This window comes from Nelusetta ayraudi, unplaced genomic scaffold (genome assembly GCF_046127955.1).
Source record: "Nelusetta ayraudi isolate G7.1 ecotype Tasmania unplaced genomic scaffold, CSIRO-AGI_Nayr_v1 ptg000074l, whole genome shotgun sequence".
In the NCBI taxonomy this organism is placed as follows: Eukaryota; Metazoa; Chordata; class Actinopteri; order Tetraodontiformes; family Monacanthidae; genus Nelusetta; species Nelusetta ayraudi.
Window position 1 is genome coordinate 295,001 of NW_027466124.1, and position 15,575 is coordinate 310,575.

The 15,575-nt window shown below is 41.2% G+C and overlaps 2 protein-coding genes across 4 annotated transcripts; one reads left to right on the forward strand and one right to left on the reverse strand.

Annotated features, from left to right (window-relative positions):
* Positions 1-5,664: 5,664 nt before the first annotated feature.
* psmc4 (proteasome 26S subunit, ATPase 4) lies at positions 5,665-10,744 on the reverse strand. Of its 2 annotated transcripts, none has more exons than XM_076043296.1 (11): positions 10,595-10,744; positions 9,782-9,880; positions 9,359-9,545; positions 8,760-8,906; positions 8,314-8,423; positions 8,068-8,161; positions 7,762-7,929; positions 7,544-7,620; positions 7,006-7,174; positions 6,211-6,266; positions 5,665-6,091 (listed from the first exon to the last, which is right to left on the reverse strand). In XM_076043296.1, exons 1-11 carry the CDS (start codon positions 10,622-10,624, stop codon positions 5,978-5,980), a joined length of 1,251 nt encoding a protein of 416 aa, XP_075899411.1. In that variant the 5' UTR covers positions 10,625-10,744; the 3' UTR covers positions 5,665-5,977. The 2 variants fall into 2 exon arrangements, with proteins under 2 accessions (XP_075899411.1, XP_075899412.1); XM_076043297.1 differs by lacking the exon at positions 10,595-10,744 and adding an exon at positions 10,243-10,417.
* A 1,110-nt stretch (positions 10,745-11,854) lies between these two features.
* On the forward strand, positions 11,855-15,162 carry LOC142899628 (uncharacterized). Of its 2 annotated transcripts, XM_076043313.1 has the most exons (5): positions 11,855-12,002; positions 12,390-12,746; positions 13,432-13,725; positions 14,052-14,197; positions 14,333-15,162. In XM_076043313.1, exons 1-4 carry the CDS (start codon positions 11,864-11,866, stop codon positions 14,195-14,197), a joined length of 936 nt encoding a protein of 311 aa, XP_075899428.1. In that variant the 5' UTR covers positions 11,855-11,863; the 3' UTR covers positions 14,333-15,162. The 2 variants fall into 2 exon arrangements, with proteins under 2 accessions (XP_075899428.1, XP_075899429.1); XM_076043314.1 differs by having other exon boundaries at positions 13,945-15,162.
* Positions 15,163-15,575: the final 413 nt, after the last annotated feature.

Sequence of the window (15,575 nt, forward strand, 5' to 3'; positions counted from 1 at the left end):
GAATAGTACAATAAGGAAAGTGAGTGTTTGCTGGCTTCCGCTCCACTCACCACCACCACCACCACTGTACAGCCAGTGCTTTAAACGGTTGTGACACATAACAGTCGACAAATGGGACATTTTTTTTTTCCTCCTCCTGCCCATCGGGCATTAATAATACATATAAATGCTATGTCCACATGCATGCCTGCACACACATGAATGAATACTAAGAGAGCCCCGCCAGGAGGGCAAGCAGAGTGTGAGTGCGTTTGTGTGCGTGTTAGAATAAGGAATGGACGAGGAATAAAAGGCAGTGATGGAACAAAGTACGAAAGAATTGAGATCGCCTTGAATTTGAAGCCGGAGGAGCAGTTTGAATCCTCGAAAGGAGACACAGAACTTGAACCAGGCCAATTCCACAGACCCAAAATCAGCAGCGGGACTAAGTTACATTGGGGTTCACCACTCAGGACATTCCCCAAACCAGGCACAAACTCCAAACTTTCCGTGGACAGCGTGGCGTTCTCCAAGGCCCGATAGTCATTTACTCAGGGTGGGGATTTTGCTGATGGTTTGTTAGCAGAGGACTTGAATTCCACACACAGCTGGTTCACATCAAATGAACCGAGAGGAGCCACAGCGCAGCACTGTTTTGCAAATGAAAATCAGCTGCGACTGCCCGGAACTGTGAGGGCAAACAACAGCTACTAGGTGTTAGCTACTCGTTTTCCACAACCTCGGGAGAAAAGTGGGCCTTTGCCGAGCAAGACCTTTTAAGGAAAAACTAATAATAGAAGATGTCGTTAGAGGGAAAATCAAGACAACAGTTGTTCTGTCGCCTATTCTTCTGAAGTCAGCCTAAAGTCGGCTTAATGCCTTAACCTTCTAATCTCATGGCAGAGCTCTGCATCATATCAATCTTATAACCAGCTTCTCCTGTTGTACATGCAAGAGCACACTGTTGAAAATCTGCCAAACCTAAAGATTCCAAAGGAGCTTTGATTTAAAAGCTTGAGAAATTTTGCCGGGCAGCTTTTTTTCTCTCCTGCATGTGAGTTCTGCAGGAGGGAACTCCTCCGCTGTGTACCGTACTCCCAACACAAGCTCAGTGGGCTGTGATACCATCAATTCCACATCGATGTGCATTCCAACTTTGGTCCGGTTTTGCTGCATCACTTGTGTTTTCGACAAATGCGTTTTATTTAATTTTTGGTTTTTTTTTCACAGAACATAAACACAATCAAAATGTGACCATGTGGGCACGGCTCTTACCCCACAGCAGGACAAGTGGACTGTGTCCTCTTGTGACGTGAAAGCAGTCTGGGCCGGCCAGAGAATGCTAATTGCTTTCAAGTCATTTAGAAACTTGTGTTCAATGACCTGACCTCATGAGAGTGAACCTAATCTGCACGGACTTCTTTCGCTGGGGCACCCAAGGCATTCGGAAAACATTTTGTTTATATGAACCCACAGATATCAGGAATGAAAGCATGACAGGCTCATGGTAAAAAGAAAGGCGGGGGTTTTAGACTCCATGTTTGCTAGCGAGGCTATTTCCCTCCAGCAGGTCAGACCACGCTATTAAGTAACTTGCAAACATGCTCTGAGAATAGACGTGTGCATGACAACGCATGCCAGCGTCCCTGTCATGGCAACACAACCTGAGCCCTGGCAACTCATCGTGGGTGCAGCTGGTACACGTCTCCACGACGAGTCCCTCGTGCGTGCGAGCGACTCTGCTGGGACATCAAACTGCTGAGGACAGGGGAAAAAATAAAAACCCGCCGCCCGTCTCCCCCATGCACCCACTTGCTGTTTATTTCTCACCTCTCACTGTGTCTCTACCTGCTCGTGCTGGTTTCCATAGTGTCTGAGTGCAGCTCTAACTGACCACCTGGGACAGCGAGATGCACATCTAGCAGTGACAACCAAGGAGATGTGGAAACCCCCATGGCACAAGAGACCCACAACTAAAGTGGAGTAACAAGTTGCACGACAAAGAGAAGAAAGCTGTCACCACAGAACAAGAGCCGTTAAACCACCTTTTAAAAAAAAGAAAAATCCCATCATTTGATATGAGTCTATTCAATAAAGAGGTAAAATAAAAAAAAATGTTTAAAAAAAAAACATGACATAACTACAATAACTGATGTAAAAAAAAATAAATAAAAAAAGAAGCTAAAAACATTAACCCTAGTATATATTTACTAGTTTTGTACAGATCACTTTTAGGCTGTCTGAATGCAGTCATGAAAGCAAACGATAAACAAATGAAAAGAAATTTGCAGAGAAGGTGAAAATTGTTTTAGCCATAACTCCACCTTGACCTCTGATAGACTGAAGACTGTTCTTCTTGGTTGATGTTTGGGCAAAACAGAGGTATGTCTGGCAAAGTGGGAGGGCTTTATGTATTCAGAATTTGTTAACTTGTGACTTTTTTTTTTTTAGACTTTAGACTCACAGTTTTTATGGAAAAATAAAAAAAACATTGCTAGTACAAGCTGGTTTACAAAAGAAGGGTGCAAATTATGAATGCAATACTCAATTTTGTAGTTTCAGATTACAGCATTCTGTCAACACCTCTTGCTGCGATCGGAGATTTCAAAAATGGATCGACGACAATAGCGGCAGTGCATTTGTAAAGCACTTTTCTTTTCTCGTAGAGTATGCCTAATCTCCCAGAAGGATTAACTCACGAGCAGCAAAATGTTATCAGCATGTCGTCATGCCGTCCTCAGAGAATCAATGACTCTTTTCATCGCGTGTGACACGTATTTACATTCAGCCTGAGGTGAGTCTACCTGCGAGTACATAACCAGGGGGCATTCAATGCAGATTACCCAGTAAATATCAGTCAATTATAATTATTTAAAAAAAAAATATATATATATATACATATATATATATATATATATATATATATATATATATATATATATATATATATATATATAGATGAGAAGTTGGACTTCAGGCCAGCTGCCTTTAATCAATCTCAGCCTCCGCACACACAAACACACAAAACAAGCGCTCATCATCATTTGCCTAACAAATGTGGAAGAGAGAAATGCGTCCACAAGGTAAGAAAGGGTCTCTGAATTTGCACGAGATAATGAGCGACAGTGGCCGACGAGTCCTCGGCTGAAAGCTCAATGGATCTGACCTTTTAGAGGGGGAGGGGGCGCCATGCACCGCCTTTTGTTCCCACCAGGAGGGGTTTACATGAAAACACACGGTTTAAAATAATCAAGGAAGAGAAGTAAAGAAGAAGAGGGGGGGGGGGAGAGAATCGTGTTAAAAATTTCTAAGACCGCAAGCCCAAACAAACAAACAAACAAAGCCGTGTCCCTGAATCCAGCAACCCAAGCCCCTCTTCACACACACACACACACACACACACACACACACACACACACACACACACACACACACACACACACACACACACACACACACACACACACACAAGTAGTTATCTAATAATAAACCAATAAGTTGTTGCAGGGTATGTTGCTCGGCTGCCAGTAAGGACTACTTTGTGCTTAGCCCGGTGCCTTGAAACGGTGACAAACACGGTGAATCATCGTTGTCAATGGCAGAAAACGCCAAACGGTTCTTTTAACGACTTGGGACGCACACAAAGCGTGTACGAGCATGTTTGGCAGGGACACAGTCGCAACAATAACTGGCGGCACCGTCAAGCTAACGCTTCGCCCGCTCACAAGTCAGTCGAGCCCCCTAAAGTCGCTTTTTAGACGATTTTCTAACGGAGCGAACTCGGTTAATGAACTACAGACAAGAAACTGGTATTTACCCTTTCTCGTTGGGAGTTTGCTCTGCGGTGCGTTGCCGATACGCGTCCGACGTCCAGGTGGGGGCTAATGTGTCCCGTTAACTCTTTATTATTATTATCTTTTTTTAATATTTAAATGATTGTGCGGCGGAGCGTGTTTTCATGCGGAATTTTCTTTTTAAAAAGGGGAACCAAGCACCGACGTTTCGAACGCGACACGCGAGAAAACCACCGCATGAAGGGGAAATGTTCTTACCCAACTTCTGAGCGGAGAAGCCAGCTGTGGCAGCCGGGAGGAGATGTTCCAAACCGCGGAGCCCAGCGAGCTAGCTGCCGCTGCGGCTCAGGCGACCCTCGTCGGCTAACGAAGCTAACAGTCGCACCACACTTAACGGGACGCAAAATGTGGGGTTTGGACGTTTGCTTGTTTTTGTTTTTTTGTAGTTATTGTTCCCCCCCCCGCCGTTGAAATCCTTACCAGAGGCGCAGCTCGTGTCTCCCCCGGGCCTTGTTCCGAACGACTGTTGTATTGGACGCGGACTGAGCTGACGACACACTCCTGGTCTGGCTTGTGGATTTCCGATCTGTTAAGAAGTTGATGCCTTTTGATGTTGCGGTAACGGCGCCTGAGCGGGGAGTCCCTCCCACTTTAGAGGAGAACCCAAAACGAAACAAGAGAGCGCACATTTATTTATCATTTATTCATCCGGCAAGGTTGTCCTATGTACAGAGTTGTGGGTAGGGACACACATACGCTTCCCAACAGTAACTATCTAACATCCACAAAAAAAAAAAAAAAAACTGTCCAAGAGGTTAAACCATCGACACTTAAAGATTAAACAAGCTTTAAAAAAAAATAATAATAAAAAAAAAAACGCCAAGGAAGTCCCTAAATAAGGAGTAAGATATACGGCGAAGTTTTAAACTTCCCACGCTTAGAGACTCCACCTGAATACCAATATATTCTTTTTGGTTGTGCATTTGAAGTCAATTCTTTTGGTCCCACATGGATGCTTGGGTCCTGTATATTCTTCATTAAATCCATTAAATCCTTAGTACCATTCTGCATAATTACAAATATCAAATACATAAACACAACACAGACATTTATTGCCAGTGACAAACACACACAGAGACATTTATTGCCAGTGTATCATATAATGAATGCACTGTCAGCGTGGATTTTGTTTATTCAAGACCTTTGGCCTGCAGGAGGAGCCACAATCTGAGAATGCATTGGTTCAACTGTTAGGCCATTCTAATAATTGGGTAACTCCAATCGACCGCAAAACACCCTTACTTGGTTTTTACGCAAAGGGCAACCAAAAGGACCGGCCCAGTACTTGCATTTGCCCAAATGGAACATGTCACCCTCTGTATTACAGAGCCGGCACTATTTTGACAGTGAATCAACCTGTTGACCAACTCCCAACAACAAGCTGCATGTTTTGCGGCTTATTTTGACCTTATTACTATATCTGACTGTGGAGCAATGTGTGGTGACAAGACAGACGGCACCACAAAAACCATATTTCCTTCTGATATATACCTAGTTTAAATGTTTTTTCTGTACGTTTCAGGGTATCTCTTGTATTCCATCATTAAAACTGACAGTTTGCCAGCAGGAAAGCAGGCAACACAAGTGAGAAATGACCCAATACTGAGAAGACAAAAAACCCCATTAAAAACATGGGATTATGGCATACAGAAGTGTCAAAAAGCATAGTGTTTAACACTTTACAGGGTTCAATAAGCATGAAACATTTAAAGAAAATTTCCATTTTACTGATCTAGTTTTACAAAGTATCCCAAAGTGGAAGATAACACAAATTCGAGTTCAACTCAAGATTTTCTTTAATTAAAAGACAAGCCAAGGCATACAAAGAACATTTATGGAAAAGAATTTTAATGGATTCTTGTAATATTTTTCTAATTGACATGAAGTTACAGATGATTTATCCCAGCTCCAGTCCAGCTCTTATAAACACCTTTGCAAATGTTGGGGTCTTCTCCGGGTAGGACAAAGGTCTAATCTGACAGCAGGTTTCCTACTGCAGGGTGTATATTTAGTCCATATATCGAGTGAGTCTTGGGCAGCGGAATCACCAAGACACAATTTAGACACAGGGCACACGGATGTAAATCATTAACAAACTAGTGTCAGGACCTTTGCCACAATGCAAATCTTATTTGTTTTGTTGTCTATTTGTAGAACTCGTGCTCCTGCTCGTCTTTCTTGATGACGGTCTTGTACGCTTTCTCAAAATCTTTAGCCAGGACAATATACCTGTTCTCGCGCACAGCCAACATTCCAGCCTGAAGAAAAGCAAGAGGGAGAAGTTAACATGGGAAATACGTACACACAGTGCTGCTGAAAAAGACGGCCATTAGGAAACAATACAACAAAGTACAAAACAAGGTGTGATCCAGCTCACCTCCTGGCAGATAGAGTTGATATCAGCCCCAGAGATCTTGTCTGGTCGGGCCACATCTGCACATCGGTTAAGGAAGAGTGAACCAACCAACAATGGCCTGACAGTGGCGCCTTTACAAAAAATAAAAAAGCATGCCAGTCCCAGAAATGCATAACCTAACTTGTGCCTCAACGCTCAGCTCTATGGTCTTGTGATAGTCAAGGCATCGAGACAATAAACTCCACTTCAAGGTGTCAGGAAATAGCATCAAATATTCATAAAACCACGAAAACGATATCATTTTTTAAAAAATGGGCATCTGGGTTTTTACTTGTATAATGTGTGCACGTGTTTGGCAAATAAATTCAAATGACACACAAATGTACACTTGTGTGTATCGAATGCATTAGCCGACATCACATCGAGACCAAACAGCTTTCGAAGGTCTCATCCAGCCACAACATTAAAACTAAATGCCACAAAAGATCTGTGGCATCACAAAATATCCGTCTCAAATCGGCAGAAATCCCTTCAGTGTCGTCTGGGAGTAAGAATAAGGCCCATCTCAGATTGTACTTCACTTCAGAGATATTGATAAGAAAAAGGATGAAAATGAAACACCCAGAATAACAATACAACAGGAGTGAGATCCTTCACTGTTTTTGAAGCTGCGCTGCAAGAAAATGTATGTTTGCAACTTGAACAAAAATGTTTGCTCTGCATTATGCACTCGGCCATGCATGCACGCACACATAGAAAAACACCACTCATCTTATTATCACCACACGTCATGCTGTTACTGAATGACAAGGATACAGTCCTCCAGGTCGACCTCCTCAGACAGGTTCATTTTGCTCGTGATGGTGGAGAAGATGAGACGCTTCTGTCTGCGGTCAGGCAGTGGGAACTCAATCTTCCGGTCCAAACGACCAGGGCGCAGGAGGGCGGGGTCTAGTGTGTCTGCTCTATTGGTGGCCATAATCACCTAAGAAATGGGTCAAAAGATGTCACGGTTGAATATTTTACTGCCACATCTAAAATTTGCGTTTCGATATGTTAAGAATAATAATGTGCCGTTATTTTTCACATTATCACAAATGATGTACAATCATGATGTATGAACACTTCAGTTAACAGGGTTCGTCAACAAACTTGCTTAAGTGCAAGCAATCATTTCTGAGGGAAAGCTGTGTTTCTGAGGCAGGTTTTACCAACATGAACCTTTCAGGTGGCTCAACAGATTCGCAAGAGGAACGGTTAAGACAGGGTGTGTTCTTGCTCTGCAGCACTGTGGCAGCAATGCTGCAGTCACAGGGAGGTGATGATCTTCCTTGGACATTCAGACAGAACTCACCTTGACATTCACGTTCTGGTCAAAGCCGTCCATTTGATTGAGCAGCTCCAGCAAGATTCTCTGCACCTCCCTGTCAGCTGCAGCGGAAATACAGAACAGCCGATAGTTTGTAAAGATAATATGAAAGAAACAGCAGCAATAGAAAATGAAACACATGAAAGCTTGTTCCTTGTTTAGTGTGCATGTACTCAGTCTACAAACAAGCCGCATGTTCTTACCGCCAGTCTGAGCATCAAAACGCTTTGTTGCAATAGCGTCAATCTCATCGATGAAGATGATGGCCGGGGCGTTTTCCTTAGCCAGCCGGAAGACGTCACGCACCATCCGGGGGCCTTCACCCAAATACTTTTGAACAAACTCAGAGCCCACGACACGGATAAAGGCAGCTAGAAACAGATGGTGAAGACTTAGTCTTTTTTTTCTCAGATGAATTCATCAATATTCAAAACAAAACAAAACAAAAAATAATAATAATTCAATTCACACAATTGGACACTGCATTGACAGGTGGCTGAATGACCAACCTGTGGTGTGGTGGGCCACAGCTTTGGCCAGCATTGTTTTACCACAGCCTGGAGGTCCGTACATGAGGACACCTCTGGGGGGGTCGATGCCGATCTGAGAGACATTCAATAAAATGAAGATTACAGAAAGCAATTCCAAAGATAATCTATCAAGTTAAAAAATAAGACAATAAAGTTTCTGGCTCAGACAACATATTCATTTACACCCAATTTAAATCAAGCACAAAATTCCTTTGCATATCTGACCTGCTTGTAGAGCTCAAAGTGTGTGAGTGGAAGCTCTACAGCTTCTCTGACTTCCTGTTTCTGGATGTCCATTCCACCAATGTCAGCATACATCACATCGGGCTTTTGGTCTGACGTGAAGTGAAAACGGAGACGGCTCAGTTCAGTGGGTCAAAATAAAAAGTTTCACACAAGCCCTCTATACACTTTATAAGGCTTTGTCCAATCCTACATGGGTATTTATACTGAAGCTGTGCTACACGATGCAGTTTAACCATTCATCCATATGCAAATGGATGTAAACTGTGACATCACCTGACAGCCTGCAGCTGCATCTGGACAAGATTATATGAAATATTGTGTGTGTGTGTGTGTGAGTGTGTGTGTGTGTGTTTATTTCTGGCTCGCAAAAGATATGTTTAATTGGCTAAAAGATGCTTAAGCACAACATCTCACAGGCCATTTACCTGACGTCAGCATCATGATGCTGCTGTCAGCTTCAGGAGGGAGCACGTCCACCAGTGCATTGCTGTGCTTATGCAGGGCCACCGAGGCATTGGGCTTCAGCAGCTCTCTGTCTATGGTGCTCAGGATGCGTACATAGTAGTTGGAGCCTAAGACGGGAATGGTGACCAATAAAAGACAGGGAACGAATCTCATTACAAATGTAAAACACAAAGACACTAAATAATTTAAGTCTGACAGTCGCGAACCACATTCTCTCAAGACTGTGAAAGCCTGAACACGATATAGCAATCGAATGTGCTGCTGGCATTAATCTTCTGAAACTGCATTAAATTTTAACTTTGTGTCTTGTCTGTTCATTTATTCACCATCCCAAAAGACTTCTGTTCAGCACGTATTTTTAAAAATATCCCTTTATTCTATTGGAATTGTAACACTAATGTGTGTAATCTTCAATGACTTATGATTATATTTTTGGGTTTGCCAATAAAAACCTTCAATGGAATAACACTCAGCTGACGGTGTATTTAATGTCAGTAGAGTCAAAAAAGAGCATTCAAGCATTTTAGTTAAAATTTAACTCCAGTCAGTTCTTTGTTACCTGTAGTGGAGCCAACGATGGCTGTGTTCTGGTCGACAGCTTCCAGAAACTGTCCAATGACCAGTGGGATGCTCTGTATCCTCTTCACCTCCTCCTGGGCATGGAGGAACTCCTTCTTCAGGTTTTTCTGTTCATCTTTGATGTACTCCTCCTGTACTTCCAGGAACTCCAGCTCTTGCTGCAGTTTCTGCAAGCACAAGAAGAAGAATTTTAAATACTCGCTGCAGATGTTCAGTGCTCAGGCCCAGGTTTTGTTGTTGGTAGTTCACATGTAAGCACGCTGAGACAAGACACTTTTGACAGATCGCATTGCAAAATTCAATATAGTATTTCCTAAAGATTGCTGCAATACTGTGAGGCAATGCAGAGATACACATTTAAAGCCTGTCTCTATACTATTCAACATAGTACTAAGCGTCAAACCTTGTATCTACTGTAAAGGTCCTCAAGATCTTCAGGCTCTGGAGCTAGGAACGACAGACCAGTCTGAGGTCTGGATGTCAGTACTGCTGCCATGTCTTCCTGTAGGGTAAACAATATCACAACATGTCAAGAGTTTGATGACATTATGAATTTCACACCATACAACACAATATAAGAAGTAGAAATGAGTCTCAGAAAAAGAAGAGTGTTAGAATATAAAGGTAGATGACCTTCCAGCTCCTGAAAACAAAAGGTAAACTAAAAGGCGATGAGAAACCCATAAAATATTTGGTTAACCTGATAAAGGACACTACATCCACAAACCATGGTTTGCATTACCAGGCGATATAAAGCCAATTAAGTCATTAATAACCCGATAAGGAAACTGCATTTACAAACAATAGCTCGCCTAGCTTAATTGGCTAACGCTTAATGCAAACTGGCTAAAAACATCGGCTCACCAAATGTAAAATAGGTTGGCTAAGCAGAGAAACGATTAATGTTCATTGTTGTATTTTCCTTCAAATGCATACGAAACAAAGCTGAGCGTAGGTTTAAGAAGCGTTAGTTTGTTACGGTTTGAAAACACATGCTAATGCTAGCAGCTATCTTGCGTGACATAGCAACTACACCAAGACGAGAATGAATTGGCAGGTTTAAGCGTCGGCGACGTCAACAAAGTTCGCAAACGCTTACAGGCTGCGATAAAGGGCATTCGAAGACAATAATCGAATACGAATATCTGTCAAAGCCTTCCTCAGTCGCTGTAAAAGATCAAAGAACAAAAGAGGAAAGAATGTCACCAATTCATACCGGGCTCTTTTCAACGACGATATCCTCCATGTTGAAATCTTAAACCGAGTGACGCAATGACGTTTTACGTTGCCACAAGGTTATTTGGGTAATGGAGTTTACCGCGAAAGGTTCTGTACGGTAGCCGAGAAAAGACATGAATTCTAATTCTGTAGTGTAGTCCAAACAAGACAGAGTTAACGTCAGACGAATGGATTTGCGTGACCTTTAAGAAACGCACTTGCTAAATTCGGTAAATTATTTTTAATCAATCACTGACGAAGTGGACTACTAGTGAGTGACATAAGGGACCACCTTCCAGTGTTCACTGTTTGCAATGGTAACAATACAATTCATAAGCATATGAGGCCATAGTACAGAAGGGTCAGGGCAGAGGAATCAGCGACCACACTAAAAAAGGAGTTATTGAAACTAAACTATAATATGATGTATAAAGTAAACGATACAAATGAAGCATGTTATACCTTTCCAAATATATTTAAGAGTCTATATGACAATAACTGTCCAATTAAACAATATTATAGATCAAATAAATATAAAGAAAATCAATGGATGTCTAAAGGTTTGCAGAATGCTTGTAAAAAGCAAAACACATTCTATGCAGAATTTATAACTAAGGAGGTAAAAGGCAAATATAAGAAGTATAAAAATAAGTTAACTAATATCATGAGAAATTGCAAGAAAGAAAATTATAATTAAATTGCTATGAATAAGTATAATATAAAAGGCATATGGATTTTAAATAGCATAATCAGAAAGAAATCTAGATATAGAGGTATAATATGTGAAATTCTGTAATATAGTGCTGTAATATAATAACAATATAACTGTAGTAATTGATGATGTTTAATAGCTGCATATATTATGTTGCTTTAATGCATTTGCGAGCATATTTATGTTTCTGAATATTTGCTTTCTTTGAGTATTGGGCTTGCATTTTTTTTCTTTTTTTTTCTTTTAATTATGGTATTTATGTTTTTTTAATGCTCGAATAAAGAATTCATTTCAAATCAAGAGCATCATTTTGCGTGTGGCTTTTTGTTGTTGAGTGAGGCAGGGGCGTACCGGGCAATTCCCGGTGTGCCGACGCACATTTGGGCCGGCGAGGTTATGAATTGGGCCGACCGGGTTGTGAATCAGTCGCGGACCCGGTACCGGTGACAACGGTGAACGTAGGTCTACTGCCATCTGCTGGCCAGCTTCTATACTGCTGGAGGACGGCCCATCACATCTCCGCACACCCGTGATCAAGCTGTTGCGTTGGCGTGGATGTGCACCGAGTACAAGCAGAAGTCATCCGTTGCATTTCTTATTTCACTTCAACTGCTTCGAGCTATGCCGGAGAAACAGCATTTTCACATGAAGATACATCCAATACAATGGGTGTTTTTCAGCCTGCTGGTTTCAGGTATGATAAGATTTCTTAATGCTTTTAAAAGGTAGATTGCATGGTGCGGGTCAGAGTTTTCTCACGAGGGAGTGATTACATTTAAAAATGATAAGAGAAGCAACAAACCCTCAATTGAATATTATGTTTTCTAAACAAAATGTCTAAACAAACAAAAAAATTCCAAACTCATTGATAGCGTACACATTTCAACCTTCAACACAAACTTCCTGTCATTTTTTTTACAACTTAGGTGGAGGTAGAACACAAACCTATTAAAACGAATCAAAAACACACTAAGAAAAATACACATTGAAGGTATAAAATGGACATATAAAGAAAAAATGATACACAATGTACGTCAGTGTCTATATGTCATTGCTTCCTTTTGTTTGCTCGTCGCCCCAGGAGCCGTTTGCAAGCACCATCTCCACCAGCCTGCTGTGCTCGCTGCCTCTTTGGGCCACAACGTTACGATGCCATGCCATCTATCCCACAGCGATGAAATGACACCTGCAATTATTTTATATTGGGCAAACCTGGGCAAGGACTCGGACCAATCTAAACTATGGCCCCCGTCAGAGGAATACGAAGGTCGTGTTGAGCAACTGAGCAAAAATCAGAACTCTGCAAACTTGTCCATCCTCTTCAAGGACGTCCAGTGGGCCGACACGGGGCCGTACGAGTGCAAAGTCTCCATCCTCAACCCAGAGACCCACAAACGCTACAGGATCAAAGGAAATAAAACTGTACTGTTGATCTATGGTAAGAAAAAAAAATCTGAATCATGTATATTGTAAACCAAACTTTTGTATTTCGGGTATATTAGCAAATTCTCAGGTATAGGTAGTGTAGTCCAGGTTCTAGACAACACATTTAAATGAGTCTGTAGGGGAGCATAGCACATAGGTTTCCTGTTCCTGCACCACACTCATGCATCTGCAAGAAATGTGTCATTTTTTTCTAACTTTCAGTCATCACTGAATGCTTCAACTGAAATGTTACATTAAAAATAAAGCCAGGAAATGTGGTTTGCGTGGTTGTCAACACATGTTTACGCGCTGCTACACACAGATTGCATTATAAAGCTTCAACCGCTTGCATCTGTTTCATATGTCAGGCAGTTAAGTACCAATTTAGATCTACGCAAGTAATAATAGTCATAATTACTATTCCTACTTTGGCTACTAATACTACTACCACCACTACTACTACTAAAAAAATAAAAATAATAATAATAATCAGAAGAAGAAAAAGAAGAACTGTTTTTGAGGTAATGGCAGCAGGTCTGGGTTAGTTTTTGCACTGGAGACCTTAACTGTCATTTTGCAAGGCATTGCATTGAAGAAAATAAAATTGTTGGTGTCATGTTTGCTGTGAAACACAGACATTGCAATGTGCTTGAGCCATAAGACTCTCTGTCATCTGTTTGTGTGCATCATCTTGGCAGACGACCTGTTCCTTGACCTCACCGGTCCCAACAACACCCTGCTCAGGTGTACAGTCAACGTGACCTCGCATCCAGGCTTTGTTTTGTCTATTCTTCGCAATGGACAAAAACCCCAAGGCATTGGCTCCCATCCAGGAAATCATAGCACGGACCTGCCTCGTGTGTCTCTGTCTGACACGGTCCGAGTGGAGGGTTATGGTGGGAAATACGAGTGTCAGCTGCACCTGAACAAACACCTGATTGCAAGCAGGAGCTTTGAAAGCCTTATGACAAAATATTTCCCTCCACTGACAGGTAAGGATTTCATTCATGGTAATTTTATTGTGCTTGCTAAATGTCAAACAAAAAAATGTTATGGTTACATAAATATAATGATTAATACATGAGTAATAACTACTATGTTACGTATACAGTCAATAATATAAATAATTTTCAATGCATCCTCATTACAAAAGGATGCTTAAGTGAATATGTTCACAATGTCCTCTTACTTTGGTGACTTTTTCCTTCCAGGGCTACAAAAACGGATTTTCTTAACAAACAATTAAATAAATAAATAAAAAAGGTTCAGTTGAAGTCCTGGATTTGTTGGTTTAAAACACAAACTTGTGATCTTGCAGGAGAAGACAAAACTGATTTGGCGAACACAGATGCATCGGATGCGCAGGCATTTCCACAGCCGTGGTTCCTGTACACGGCGGTCCTATTGTTGAACCTCACCATCCTGCTGTGCGTCATCACGGCCCTGCTAGTCTTCAAAAGATGAGTTCAGTAATATTTGTCCCTGAGAGGGAAACTCCTCTCGTTCCAACAAACTCTGAGGTCAAATTGACCTTACTGTGAAACTGCAGGATGGTTTTCAAGTGAAGATAAGATAATCATTGTTTTCATACCACGGTAGGGAACTCTGCAAGTGGAGACAGCAGCCGGATAAAAACTAAAATGGAGGATGACTTTATCAAAGGTTGTCCTAACGGGACAAGGATCATTTTGTCTTTTACACAGAGACCTCGGCTGTATTCACTTTAACCATGTATTATTGAAACCATCACGTGCTGTTAGTCAAACTGTACATATACCGCGTTACATATTCAGTCGTGACATGCTATATTTATATATACATTTTTTAAAAACTGTAATAATTTATATCTATCAATTACCTTGAGTTTGAATAACATTTTGAATTTAGGGACAGAGACTATCACAAAGACTATTCCACAACTTTACACCCTTCACTGAGATACAGCCACTTCGAAAATTTGTCCTGACTGTTATAGTTTCAAACATTCGTTCCCCTAAGATTACAGTGGCTTACTCTGGGTAAGAACGTTTCCTGAATGCAGTAAGGAAGTTGGTTGTTATGTGCCTTGAGCATTAGCGACGTTGTTCTTAGCTCAACAAATCCAATGACTTTTAAGGTATTTAGTTTGATTAAAATAATAATAATAAAAATGATTTGTAGAGTCAACATGCTTAGCCTCTTCTGTGAAATGTCAAATGTTGATTACTGTAAATAGAGTGAAAGCGGGATTTGTCAAGTGTTTTGGGTTTTAATGACTCTTTTCCATCGAGAAGTCACAGCGCACCTTCAGTTTCGAGTTCCCTCTACGATTGACACACCCACGTGTATTTTCCGACCATTGTCGGTGAAGTCATTTCTTCTTTTTCCAAGTTCCTCTGATTTCATGTTCAGTCAGTTCAAGGTGCTGAAATAAATAATTATACAATGGTGGTATCTGTCTCCCTCTAGTGGTGATTATAAGTACAGCTATGTGGCGTTGACTCGAGTGACGAAAAATCAACTATCGCATGAAATTACAATAGAAATTAAATGTCAGACTACAATAAAAGTGAAGGTGAAATAGTTCCACGCAGTCTCTAAAATTCATTCATTTATAAAAAAAATATATATATATTCGTCATTTTGAGATATAAAGAAATATGCCTATTTTGAGAGGGATATATAATGGATTTTGAGAATTCTTCCCAATATTGCGAGATAGAAAGTCAAAAGCATTTTTCTTTTTTCTTTTTTTTTTGAGTCATGTCTCTTTCACCTCAGTGTTGTTCTCAGAGATGTGAACGTTCGCCAGCACGTGGTGGCCCGAATGGATGAAAACACCAGATGCAACCCCTGTTGCCAT